Below are 12,385 nucleotides of genomic sequence, written 5' to 3'. Positions count from 1 at the left end.
GCTTTGTGCATATAAGCCGCCGCATCCGTGCGATGTAGCAGCACCCTGCTGTCTTCCAACCCATTAGGGTATAGCACCTTCAAGGACGGGCTGACCAAATACGTCACGGTTTCCCAATTTGTTCTGTCTAGCGTCTTGGAAGACACAAGAAAAGGCGTTGTTCTCTCGTCTGCTACAAGCTTCCAAACTACACTCTTAGAAAAAAGGGTATGGATAGTCCTCCCTTAGGGGAGGAACGGTCTTGTAACCTATGTTCCTTTAGAAAGGGAGAAACGTTCGTCCCTGAAGCAGGGGAGCAACGTTCCTCCGTCGCTTGCATCTCAATATGGCGGCCCCGAATCGAGCAAATCGAGCCCAATAAGGCTTAACCAGGACGCTACGTCTCTTGTACGGGACGAGAGCAGCAGCAAATAAAAGCGTCACACGAGCTTTCCGCAAACTGCGTTTATTTCCGAAGCCAGATTCCCCCCACAGGTACAGAAACTGGCGTTTCGAAAGCAGTTACTCAGTCTTCTCGTCGACAGCACTGCGATGTTAAACGGAGACAACCGATACCCAGTTACTTCGCGCACTTTGAGTCTTACCTTTGGTGTTCCTCGAGTCACAATTCCATCGTCAACCGCACATCACAGAGAAGGGCAAACTCAATCCGCGAAACCAAAAGCCGCTCTCGAAAGAACAAACTGGAAGCCGTTGTTTATCGCGTAGCGTGAAAGGTTAAATCGCTAGCCACCAGATGCCGGGGTCAAGCAGAGTAATTGCAAGCAGCTAGGCTAGGTGGCGCTTGGTACCGCCCAATTCATGTTCTACAAAAAATAATTTATTCTTTTCAGGCCACTACTGCGCTTCAGAGCCGCTCTCCTCCGCTTGGGGATCCTCTACTATAGACACACATTACACTTATTACAAGCATTAGGTGAACATACATTGACCACATACACGGCACACACACAAATATCAATACAGCGGGACACCACACTAACCGAACACTACACCCGTGCTCTGCGTCTCCGTCTTTTATACTGGTCGTTTTGAACGTACGGAACTTTTCGGTGACCCCCTAAGCAATAAAAAATATTCCCAGCATGTTGATTTTTTCCCAGCAATGTCATTCCTCTGAAAGTATTTTAAATGGCTCAAGGGATGAATCTCTTATTAAAAGTAAACGCTCGATCTGCCGTAATTATTTGAAAGTCAATAAATCAAGCCGCCCTAATGCGGTTCGAAGCCATGAGTTTGTTTCCCCACACGGCACGTCGTAGCCTGTATTTCTATTAGTTTTTCTATTTGTGCTGTTCGCGCAAAGCTGCAATTGCCGTCTTGAATTAATCTCTGTAGAGCGGATATTCACTCAGCTGGAAGTTATGCTTCACATGCTGAGAAATCGCTTTTCGATCAACTTGAATGCTGTCAAAGCGGCGACTTGCGGCAGGTGTTCAGTGTACGGAGCTACGCCGTGGCGAGCTCAAAAACGTCTAGCGCTCATCCCAGCGCGCCACTTGGAAGGCAGTTTCTCCAGGAACCGTAGTATATTTAAACACCAAAATAAAGGGCAGCTTTTTTTTCGATTTTACCTTCTATTGTTTTTTAATGCCGAAATTTCATACTGTAAATATACGTGCTTTCCGTCACGATTTCGTACTGTTCAGTCCTTGCTTCAGAGCGCAATCGCTCTCGGGGACGAGACAATTCCGACAGTCATATTGGCCATTGCACGATAGCGCTAGGAGCTTCTACTGTTCAGACCAGCGTTCCAACATGACTATCCGCACGTTGATCGATTGCACGTAATCCCTCAAGTGGTATTAAACTTTTTAATGTAAAGCGGAATGTCAACCTGCGACACCCCGCCCCCTCATCACGGCCCGACCAACGGCATCAATGCCCGACAGTTTACGATCTCATCTTGTTGTTACACCACTGATACGCGAACACACGGTCACATCGGCGATAATTCCAGTCTTCTGTTCACAACCCACAACACTGCCATCACGATGCTGCAGCTATGTTGCTGACACGCACAAATACAGAACCACGTTGAACGCCGGTTGCACTCGGCATCGGAAAACAGAACCGAACTCAGCGCGGAAGGCACCCAGGCAGCCGGCAGCAAAACCTGCCTGTCTTGGACGCAGTTCCTGCGGTTTCCATAACGTCGAAAACGTCGACACAGTTCAGCGTGGTTTCGCTACTGTAGCGACTGTAGCACTGTAGTTCCGTCGGTTCGCCGCGCGCGCGAGTCCCGCAATCTGGAGACGGCCATCCCCCAGTGTACGTGGCACTGCTGGCACTGCTCCGCAACTTCGCTGTTTCTAGCAGCTTCGTTTGCTCGTTTGATAAAATTAGTGATAAAAGCGTCAATGCAACCGAAATGTTCTGCACGTTTAGACTAGAAGACGGAATTACAGGCGGCCTTCACTGCCACTGAAGCTCAATCAACTCAACAGCTATTTATTAAACAACGTGCGCGACGTGCTCGAAAAACGAAACCGAAAGAAGATGAGTCGGGAGGGCGAAAGCTTTCTCCCGTGTGCCTGGAGACGGAGGAAAACGTTTCGTTCCTCCCCTTTTCTCGTGTCCGGTTGGGGGCGCGTCAGTAGAAGGGAGGAAGACGCGCCGTTGCTACTTTTTTCCTCCATTTTTTCTTAGAGTGTACTAGGTGCACGAGAAAGCGTTCAGTAGCATCTGTCGTCTCGTCTGCGGAGACCCAAATGCACGAATCCCGAAGTTCATTTCTGATTTTTTTCAGTGTTACTTCGTACATAGACGCAGGTAGTCCTTGCGCAGAGTTCGCTCCGACGGTATGGCATGACTGGAGTATTTTTGTCAGAAGTTTTCGAAAACAGGGTTTTCCAATTTCGCCCAAGAAATACTAGTGGCGACTAAGGCGCCACCCAAATCTGCGTAGAATGCGTTATTCTTTACATCCGGGAGGTTTTCTCTAAAAAATGACTGCCTAGACGTTGAGGGCACGTTGCGTACTGCGTTGGTTCTATGTCCTGCTCTTTTTTTAGTTGTGCCAGGTGGCACTTCTCGCAAGGAATCTGTCAAAAAACTATCTTACGATATTGTCACGAATGACAAATGATGAGGCGACGAAACAAACTAAGACAAACTAAGCGTTCAATGGGGCGAACGTTTGTCCAAAAATAAAAGGAAAGAGAAGATAACGAGAGAGCGTCGCGGCCGTCGATAGCGGCGTAACAGTCGGACAGAACGCTGGGGCGAGACTGACTGCGGCTCGGCACGCGCGGCGTAACAGTCGGATAGAACGCTGGGGCGAGCTAGGGCACTGCTAAGTGGAGGTTTCGAAAACGGACCCTACTTTGTGGAGTTTTATATTCTTTCTCAATAAAATAATGCAACATGTTTTAATAGAAATTAATGCCGAAATAGCGTATAACCGTGTACTCAAATTTGTAAAAACATTTAAGGTGGTGTTTTTTTGTTTTTTTTTTATTTGCATCGGACGCTTTCGTTGTTTGAATTTTGTCCCATTTTTGCCTGAATTTATTACGATTATTGAATTACTCAGATACCTAATAAATATATTTAAATAATAGCCATATATAAGTAGAATACTGTCTGAAAAATGTATGATTGTGATTAAATTATTTCACGAGATACAGGCCTCCAAATTTTACCATTTGTCGCTCAAGCAGGCATGTTTGGCAATTTTTAGAAAAATAAATATATTTTATATAAATATTACCATTGTATATTACATGCATACTGTATCCATAGTTCGTTTCTAAAATGTATTAGAATGTTTCTAGTTTTATTGTTTTAGATATTCATTTTCAAACATGCTCCTCCATCAGCTCGCGGTAATGCAATTGTCCACCTCTTCATGCCTCACGATTTTTCCTCGCCCCATTTTTTTTAGGTAAAAACCAAGTGTGTATACAGGACGCAAGACAATAGCAAAAACAAAAACATCAATTGATTACAAAAATGGCGACCAGCCCCCCTTTGGTCGATCTCATCTCGCTGAGACCACGGCAGCGAATAATCGGTGTCCAGACCAATACCCTTTCTCCGGGCTGCAAGTGGACGTCCCGACGACGAAGGTTGTGCTGGGTAGCGTCGACACGTTGTTGATCTTGAATTCGGAGTAGGGCGAGCTGGCGAACCTCTTCGGCTCGTTGAGCAACCACCTGGACGTCGGCGCTCCCACCGTCAGCTGGTTCGTGTGGTAGCATCGCGTCGAGTATGGTCGTTGCTTTCCTGCCATGCACCAGTTGAAACACGGCTACTCCTGTGGTCTCTTGCACTGCCGTGTTGTAAGCAAACGCGACATAGTATAAGACCTCGTCCCTAGTCTTGTGCTCTGCGTCGACATACATGGAGATCATGTCGGCGATTGTTTTGTTTAGCCGTTCTTTTAGTCCATTTGTCTGCGGATGGTACGCAGTAGTTTGACAATAACCGGTGCCACTGAGACGAAGGATCTCTTCGTCAGCTGGGGCATGAGCGATGATCCACGCTCGTTAATGAGGACATCGGGGGCGCCATGCCGGAGGACAATGGACTGGATGAAAAACTTTGTGGCTTTAACAGCCGTACCTGATGGAAGGGCTTTCGTCTCGGCGTACCGTGTCAGATATATTGTGGCTACGATTATCCAGCGGTTTCCAGACGTCGACGGCGGAAAAGGGAGTAGTCAATCTATTCCAATCTGCTGGAACGGCGTGGACGGGGGAAAAATCGGACGCAAAAGTCCTGATGGCTTCGTCGGCGGTTTCTTGTGTCGCTGACACTCGATGCATGATCGATTGTAGAGGTGAACGGTCTATGGTAGCCTTGGCCAGTAGTACTTTTCTCGAATCCTGGCGAGCGTCCTGCTGTAGCCAAGGTGTCCAGCCATTGGGTCGTCATGGCATCCTTGGAAAATTCCTGCTCGAAGACTGGAAGGAATAACCAAGAGCCCTGCTGTGTTGTTGTTGACGAAATTATCTTTGTACAGCACCCCTTGTCGTATGGACAAGGTAGGCAGGATTCATAAGAAAACACGGGGAACCGCACTCGCTTTTCCCTCTAGGTGCTTAATGAGCACTTGCAGTTCAGGGTCATCTCGTTGGAGTGCTGACATGTCGCTGACATCCAGAGCGCCGAGGAAACACTCATCGTCGTCGTCTTCGATGCAGGCAGGACCGGCCTCGACTGGGGCCCTTGACAGGCAGCCGGCGTCATTGTGCTTCCGGCCGGACTTGTACACCACGGTCAGGTCGAACTGCTACAGCCATTGGCTCCACCTGTCAAGGAGTCCGGAGGGGTCCTCAGGTTGGCGAGCCAGCAGAGCGAGTGGTGGTCCGTGACGCCGCGAAAAGGACTTCCATACAAATATGGGGGAACTTTGTTATCGCCCAGACGACAGCAAGGCACTCCTCTTCAGTCGTTGAGTAGTTCGTCTCCACCTTGGACAGCGCCGACTCACGTATGCGATGACTCGTTTCGCCCCGTCTTGCATTTGAACTATTACCGCGCCAGTCCGGTGTTACTGGTGTCCGTGTGCATCTCTGTTTCAGCGAACTGGTCAAAATGGCAGTTCGCTGAGAGTCTTCGTTTGAGCTCATCGAATGACTGCTGGTGTTTTTCCGTCCATTTAAACTTCACAGCGTCCTTCGTGAGGTTCGTCAGCGGTGCTGACAGCTTGGCGAAGTCCCGAACAAATCGTCTGTAGTAGGCACAGAGTCCGAGGGACCTTCTCAAGGCCTTCCTGTCAGACGGCGGCGTAAATGCAGCGACGTCGCGGGTCTTCTCGGGGTCTGGGAGAACACCTTTGTTGTTCACGACGTGGCCAAGGAGCTTAAGTTCACCATAGGGGAATCGACACTTTGTTGGCTTGAGTGACAGGCTTGTGGGCTTGATGGATGGAAGCACGGCTCAAAGTCGTCTTAGGTGTTCGTCGAAATCTCCTGGAAATACCATGCCATCGTCGAGGTATACAAGGCAGCCCTGCTATTTCAGACCAACCAGCACGGTGTCCATGACAGGCTGGAAGGTGGCTGGTGCTGTACAATGTCCGAACAGCATCACTTTGAATTCGTACAGTCAGTCGGGAGTGACGAAGGTAGTTTTCTGCCGGTCACGTTCGTCGACTTCAATTAGCAAGTAAGCACTCTTCAGGTCCGTTGACGAAACATATCGGGAGTGGCGCAGTCGGTCTAACGTATCGTCGATGCGGGGAAGGGGGTAGACGTCCTTATTCGTCACAGCGTTCATTCGATGGTCGACGGAGAACCGCATTGTTCTGTACTTCGCTTTTACAAGGACGACTGGGGAGGCCCATGGACATCTTGATGGTTCAATGATGTCGTCGTCGAGCATTTCATCGACGTGGTTTTGAATCACCTTTCTTTCATTTAAGGATACGCAGTACAGCGACTGATGGACAAGAAGCGCGTCGTCCTCGATTATAATGCGATGTTTCGCCAATGGTGTTTGGCGAACTTTTGACGACGTGGAAAAACAGTCACTGTGTTCGGCGAGGAGATCAACCAGTTGCCGGCGCTTAGGAGCTGAGAGCTCGGGGTCGATGTAGAGCGGCTGCGGTGACGTGCTCTTCTGCTGTGAGGACGAGGTTTCCACGGAGATTGCGGTGATTATGGCTGGCGCCTGGAGCTCCTCCACGAAGCAAACGGTGGCACCCTTCGTTAGGTGCTCCGGCTCCTCTCAAAAGTTTGTCACAAGAACAGTTGTTTGCCCATCTTTGAAATTCCTTACGCCTCGTGCGACGCCAATTCCTTTTTCAAGGAGCAGTTGGACGCTACCGCCCAGAAGAGCTTCACCGTTCATGGCTGCGTCGGTTATGACGGTGACGGAAATACTCCACCACGGCGGTAGGTTCACATGGTCGGCGATAACTCGGATCGCGGTTGACGTCGGGTTGGTCTCCATCGGCGGCAGGACAGGCTTTAGCAGCGTCAACTTGTTTGCCCCGAGGTCAATGACGGCGCCATACTCGCAGAGGAAGTTCGTTTCGAGGATAACGTTCTTCGCGCAGTCTTGCAGAATGACGAACTTCACAGGGCATGTCTCGCCGTGAATTTTGACTCGAGCAGTGCACCCTCCCACAGGCGTCATGAGGTGTCCACCAGCGGTTCGTATCTGCGGCCCATCCCACGTCGTCGTCACTTTTCAAAGGCAGCGAGAGAGCCTCCACCAAAATGTCACGAATGTCAAATGATGTGGCGACGAAACAAACTAAGGCAAAATAAATGTCTGATGGGGCGAAATTTTGCCCGAAAATAAAAGGAGACAGAAGATAACTAGACAGCGTCGCGGGCGTCGATAGCGGTGTAACAGTAGGATCGAACGCTGAGGCGAGACTGACTGCAACTCGGCACGTGGAGCCCCTTATATACAGGCGTGGGTTTCTGGATCAATCGGCGTAGAAGTTTCGACGCGTAGAACATTCGGACCTTGAACAAGTAACAATATTCTCGAATTTACCAAAACACTAAATTGCAGGAATAAACAAAAGATGCGTCGCTCCCAGGACTCAAACCATGGCTTTTCGCGTTAGAGTCAGGCACAATAACCGTTAGGCCACGTGCGTGCTGCCTACTTGGCCAGCTGCGCGTGCGGCAATATGTTGAAAAGCGTAGTGCACCCTCCTGAGCAGGAGTGATTTTAAGCAATGTCATCCCAATTCCTCTAAATATACCGGATTGAAATATTACAATGGTGAAAAAGCCTACTCATTGTGCAAGCTTGCTTATTTTTTAGTATAGCATCAGAGCACTGAGTTGACATACCTTCCGCTGCCGAAGCTCTCATGCGAAACAATCTGTCGCTTAGGTAACAGGGCGTAGGTCTGTTGGGTGAACTACGACTCGTTCCCAAATTGGGTGTGTGCTGTCTATGGGGGCACCGTGAGATACTGCACGCTAATCATCTCTCCTGATTTGGTTAGCCGATTGTGTCGCACAAGATAAGGGGTATTTCAGTTGCGTTGTCCTCAGCTGGAGTTTCCACTGTACACGCCCAATCAAAGCATGACGGGAGGCAACAAGCACGTACTGGAAGTCAATTATCCGATAGAAGTACACTGCGTGTTTTTTTATTGTTACTGAGTATAATTAATTTATTAATTAAAATTTTACTCAGCGTCAAGGAGTTTGTATGACTCCTTTTCGTGGTCCCTCTCCGGGACGTCGGGAAGATAATTTTTTCCTGAATCACCTTGCGAACGGTCCGGTAATGCCTGATGGCATCTTCGAATATTATCTCTGCTTGATCTTTAAATACCGTGCTTAACTGTTTCATTCGTATGATCCTAATCTCACGGCAACAAGGTCGCTTTTCTCACCGTGACGTCACGGAGACGACAGAGCAACCAATCAGCACGCTGCGACTACAGCAACGGTTGTGCTCGTTCTCGGGGCCAATAGATTTCGAAAAACATTATGCTTGACTGGTATCCGTCGAATAAAAATTTACCAAAGTGTTTTTGGAGGGTAATGCCAAAATTCAGGAAATTCCTGTATTACAAATGAATGTGGCTGTCTCGGCTGCAGGGGGAGGGGAAACAGTTTTGTAGAGGCTTGTGGACTTTGCGCAGGAAATTCTTCATTAACAGGTATACGACTAAATTGTTCATGAAATACATACATCTACATCAAACCTTTAGCAATGATGCGAGCGTTTTTCTTGCTCTTGATATGAGCGAATGACGCTTTAGCGATTAGAAAATATTTGAGCGGACGACCGTTTTTGCAAATGACATTTTAGCGAATAAGCTGTCTTTAGTCGGTGACTAGCTAGGATTTTAAATTGGCGCGGTTACCCCTAGCTGTCGATCAGGGGAAACGAAGCCGCCATTTGCTACAGCATCATTCGATGAAGCGTCGTGGTTTCGTTTTCATTCGCTAAATCGTCATTCAAAGAAGTTAAGGTTTTTCTCCGAAACAAGGTACCTAGGGGCACCTGCTTTCCACGCAGTTGGCAGAAGACCATATCCTCGTCGGTCGAGTAGCAAATAGAATGTTGTTTCCATTGGCGCATCAGCAAGCTCTTTGGGACCATTTTTTCGGCTGTGTAGAGAAGCTTCAGGCACCGAAAGCGAGAGCAGCAAACCACAGACCACCGGATACAATAACGTTAGAGACCGAGGCGTACGAAAAAGGAGCAAACCACGGCTTCCTATTCTCTTCACCTCACTTCTCACATCTAGGCCGGCACGCACGCGCACGAACAAGCACAGATACACGCACACGAACATACATACGCGCAGAGACATACGCGCTCGCTCACTAGAAAAAAAAAAAAAAGACTTTTCGGTGGGCATTACGCTCCGTTTTCCGATCTTGCAATGAACCGCAGCGAATAGGACGAGCCATCCCAGCCAATTCACTACTACTCGAGTGGGGCAGAACGACGCGCCGAGATGACCCATGTCACTCTCCCCGCGCTGGACTGGCTGGGTCGCCCCCAGCCTCCATTAAGATCAATTTAGGGTGCAACGGAGTACAGCAACATTCAGATCCAGACTTCCAGCCTCCAGGCAGCTCATGGGCTCCACACTGTCCAGACATGTTAAGAAAACAAACCCGCTTCTCCAGGGTGAGGCGAGAGGGGGTGAAAGCAAAGACAAGAAATAGAAAGAAGAACGATACGTGGGGAATGGCGGGAAGGGTCTTCTACTAGAAGGAAGGTGCCGTTCGCGCCTTGGCTTACAGGCCTGAAAAAAAAGAAAAAAAAACGACAACGATGTTCTTGATGGATCCCGGGACAAAGATTGGAGGACCCTGCTGCCATGCATTGCAGCAAGATGAAAAATAGTTCGCTGAATATGGAAACTAAACAGATCAAGTCATTTTGGAGTAGCGAAGCAAAAAAAAGAAAAAAATCAAAAATAGGCAGTTATAGGCGGGAAACGGTAATTTAGGCTCAAACGCCAAAATAGGCAGTTATCGGCACAAAAAAACACTCTTAAAACTCCTCTTGAAGGGCCCATGAAACGAATTTTGGGTTGGGATAAATCATTTTAGATTGGGATTTCACTAATAGCACTTCGTTCAGTGGGCCAAAAGAAAAAAGGTAGGAAGTCAAAAGCCTGACTTTCAGTGCGAAAATTTGAAAACACAGCGGACTATTTCGTACCTCCTCCCCTTCGTAACCTGTCTGCCTTTTCACTGTGATACATCCGCGGCCCAAAAGCGCGTCATCGGGTCCAAACGCACGTCACACGAAACCGGACGTCACTTATTCCCTTCCCCCCTAAGCTGACATTGTGGTGGAAGCTACGCGCTTGCCGGACCAATCAGCCGCCTACCTTTCATCACCTGACCTCATTCTCTGCGCGTGGGTATGCGCGAAGGAGCGTGATCACGTGGCAGGTCTGGCTGGTCCAACGAGCACGTAGCTTCCACAGCACTGTCAGCTTCGGGGTGAACGGGGTGAGGAAAGCAACTTTTGTCTGAATTGTGAGCGACGGGCTAACCTTCTAGGGGGACAATGGCTCTGTCCGAGTACACAAACCAGATTCCGAGCAAGAGCGACCTCCCCTCTTTTCGTCTTCTTGAACTGTTTGGCGCAGTGCGCGATTTATGAGTTGAGGAGGAAAGCTAAACAGGAAAAAGTTGGAAAAGCGTTTCATGACCCCCTTTAACTCGTAATTCGTGCTCATATATAGAAAAGGCACGATAGGAACCAAAGGAACAAAATAGGGATTTGCCTAGAGATCCGGCCTCTAATTATTTCTGCCGCTAAACACGCAGTGATACTTGTGACAGGTCGTCGGAAAGCTAAGTCGGCTGAGGCGTTGGTAGGCTTTCCAAGTTCAAACAGCGGCCATTTTGAACGGCCGAACGTCTCGGCCGGATTGCTCCAAAATCGCGAGTCCATAATCCTCTCGTCGATTTGGAGCGGGTCCCACAGGGCGAAATTTTGCCTTCCTCAATGATTTCAGAAAGCGCTTCAGATCTACCACTTGAATTTACCACAGCTGTGCATTCTTAATGAAATACGTTCTTGAAAGGCTCTTCGGTGCCACAAAAACTATTTTAGCTCGTGAAGAACGGTTTCGACTCAAGCTCCATCACGCCCTGGCGCACTGAAAGGCAGCAGAGCGAAGAATATCTTTTTTCAAATCAAAACTGAGCTTAAAATAACCCCTTATGGGTTTTTCACGAAGAATCCTTTTCGGGGGGGGGGGGGGGGGGGGGGGGGGGGAGGGAAGGAAGGAAGAAAGGGAAGAAAAAAAGCGATTTAAAATTTTCTTTCTTTTTTTTTTTTTAAGGTGAAACATAAGGACAAGCTGCAGAACCGGTCAAAGTTGTTTTTCGATTTGGGCAATGTGAAACGACGTAAATCTCCGAAATCGTCAAACAATTCTTCAGTTCCTATTTTGAACAGCAAACTTTCCCGCACGCAGGTCAACTCCGAGTTTTGGATCTAGCTGAAGTTAACCCTAGGCTGGGGTCCGCCGAAGACGCCAACCGGACCGTAAACTGCGGCGTGGACCTCATATCGACTTTCTTCGGACGCGAACGAAGAGGAGACCTGCCTCTTAACCTGGACCCCACGATTATTGAAGAGATGAAGGAGAGAGATATCAACGTGTAATAATTTTATGCAGTTTATTCAGGAGTTTGATATTATTACCAATAAGCATTAGATTTATTATGCATTATTACAAATAAACGTTACAATGCCAAGAAAGGTCTAAACTCGTTGTTAATACCGGGAGTTCGTGGCTACCCCTTAAAGGTGAACTTTTTTCTTTGTTTCTATTGTTGCATTTCAGACTTCCAGTAATAAAATTTCAGATTTGTTGTTTAATTATTCGTATTTATGCGATTTGTTTACTTCAATTAAACCCAGGACAGCCTTGTTCGTTAAATACGGTATAGCGGACGGAAAGCGTGAAGTCTAGCATGCCGTCGATGGTGAAACTGAAGAAAACAGTCTCAGAAATATACAAAGTAAAGACTTTGACAGTGGTGCACTTATTAGTTTACAAACTTTACATGAAAATACTTTGTTCATAAAATGAGCCGTTTTGCATCGCATTATATAGAGCTCAAATGCTGATTGAACAATGAGTAAGTAAACATGAGAGCTGGTTGATGATACGCATTTTAGAAAAAAAGCCGGAGACGACGGACCAAGAAGCGGACGAACACGTCTCGAACGAGGCTACTAAAGTTTATTTACACAACCGTTTATATGCCATCTCTCATATACAAGTCTCCCGGAACTCGCCCACGTCTTGATGATCTACCACCATGGTACAATGCGTCATGAGCTCAATTCAAAGAAGAACCTTAAACGGCCTATGAAACGAATTTTGAGCCGAAATAAATCAATTTATATAGGGATTTTACTGATAGAACATCGTTCAATGGGCCAAAAAAAAAAAGGCAGAAAGTCAGAAGCC

General features: G+C 47.8%; 1 protein-coding gene across 1 annotated transcript in view; it reads left to right on the top strand.

Annotated features, from left to right (window-relative positions):
* The window catches only part of LOC8038862 (arginase-1-like), a 41,726-nt gene extending 29,941 nt beyond the window's left edge, over positions 1-11,785 (top strand). The window contains exon 11 of the mRNA XM_040220338.3: positions 11,381-11,785. Within this exon, the coding sequence (XP_040076272.3) occupies positions 11,381-11,571 (191 nt within the window). The 3' untranslated portion in view covers positions 11,572-11,785. The remainder of the gene's footprint in view (positions 1-11,380) is intronic.
* Positions 11,786-12,385: the final 600 nt, after the last annotated feature.

The sequence above is a fragment of the Ixodes scapularis genome, unplaced genomic scaffold (genome assembly GCF_016920785.2).
Source record: "Ixodes scapularis isolate PalLabHiFi unplaced genomic scaffold, ASM1692078v2 PGA_scaffold7__128_contigs__length_106722199, whole genome shotgun sequence".
Classification (NCBI taxonomy): domain Eukaryota; kingdom Metazoa; phylum Arthropoda; class Arachnida; order Ixodida; family Ixodidae; genus Ixodes; species Ixodes scapularis.
Note: the sequence above shows the minus strand (reverse complement) of the source record. Positions and strands in the feature narration are given on the sequence as shown.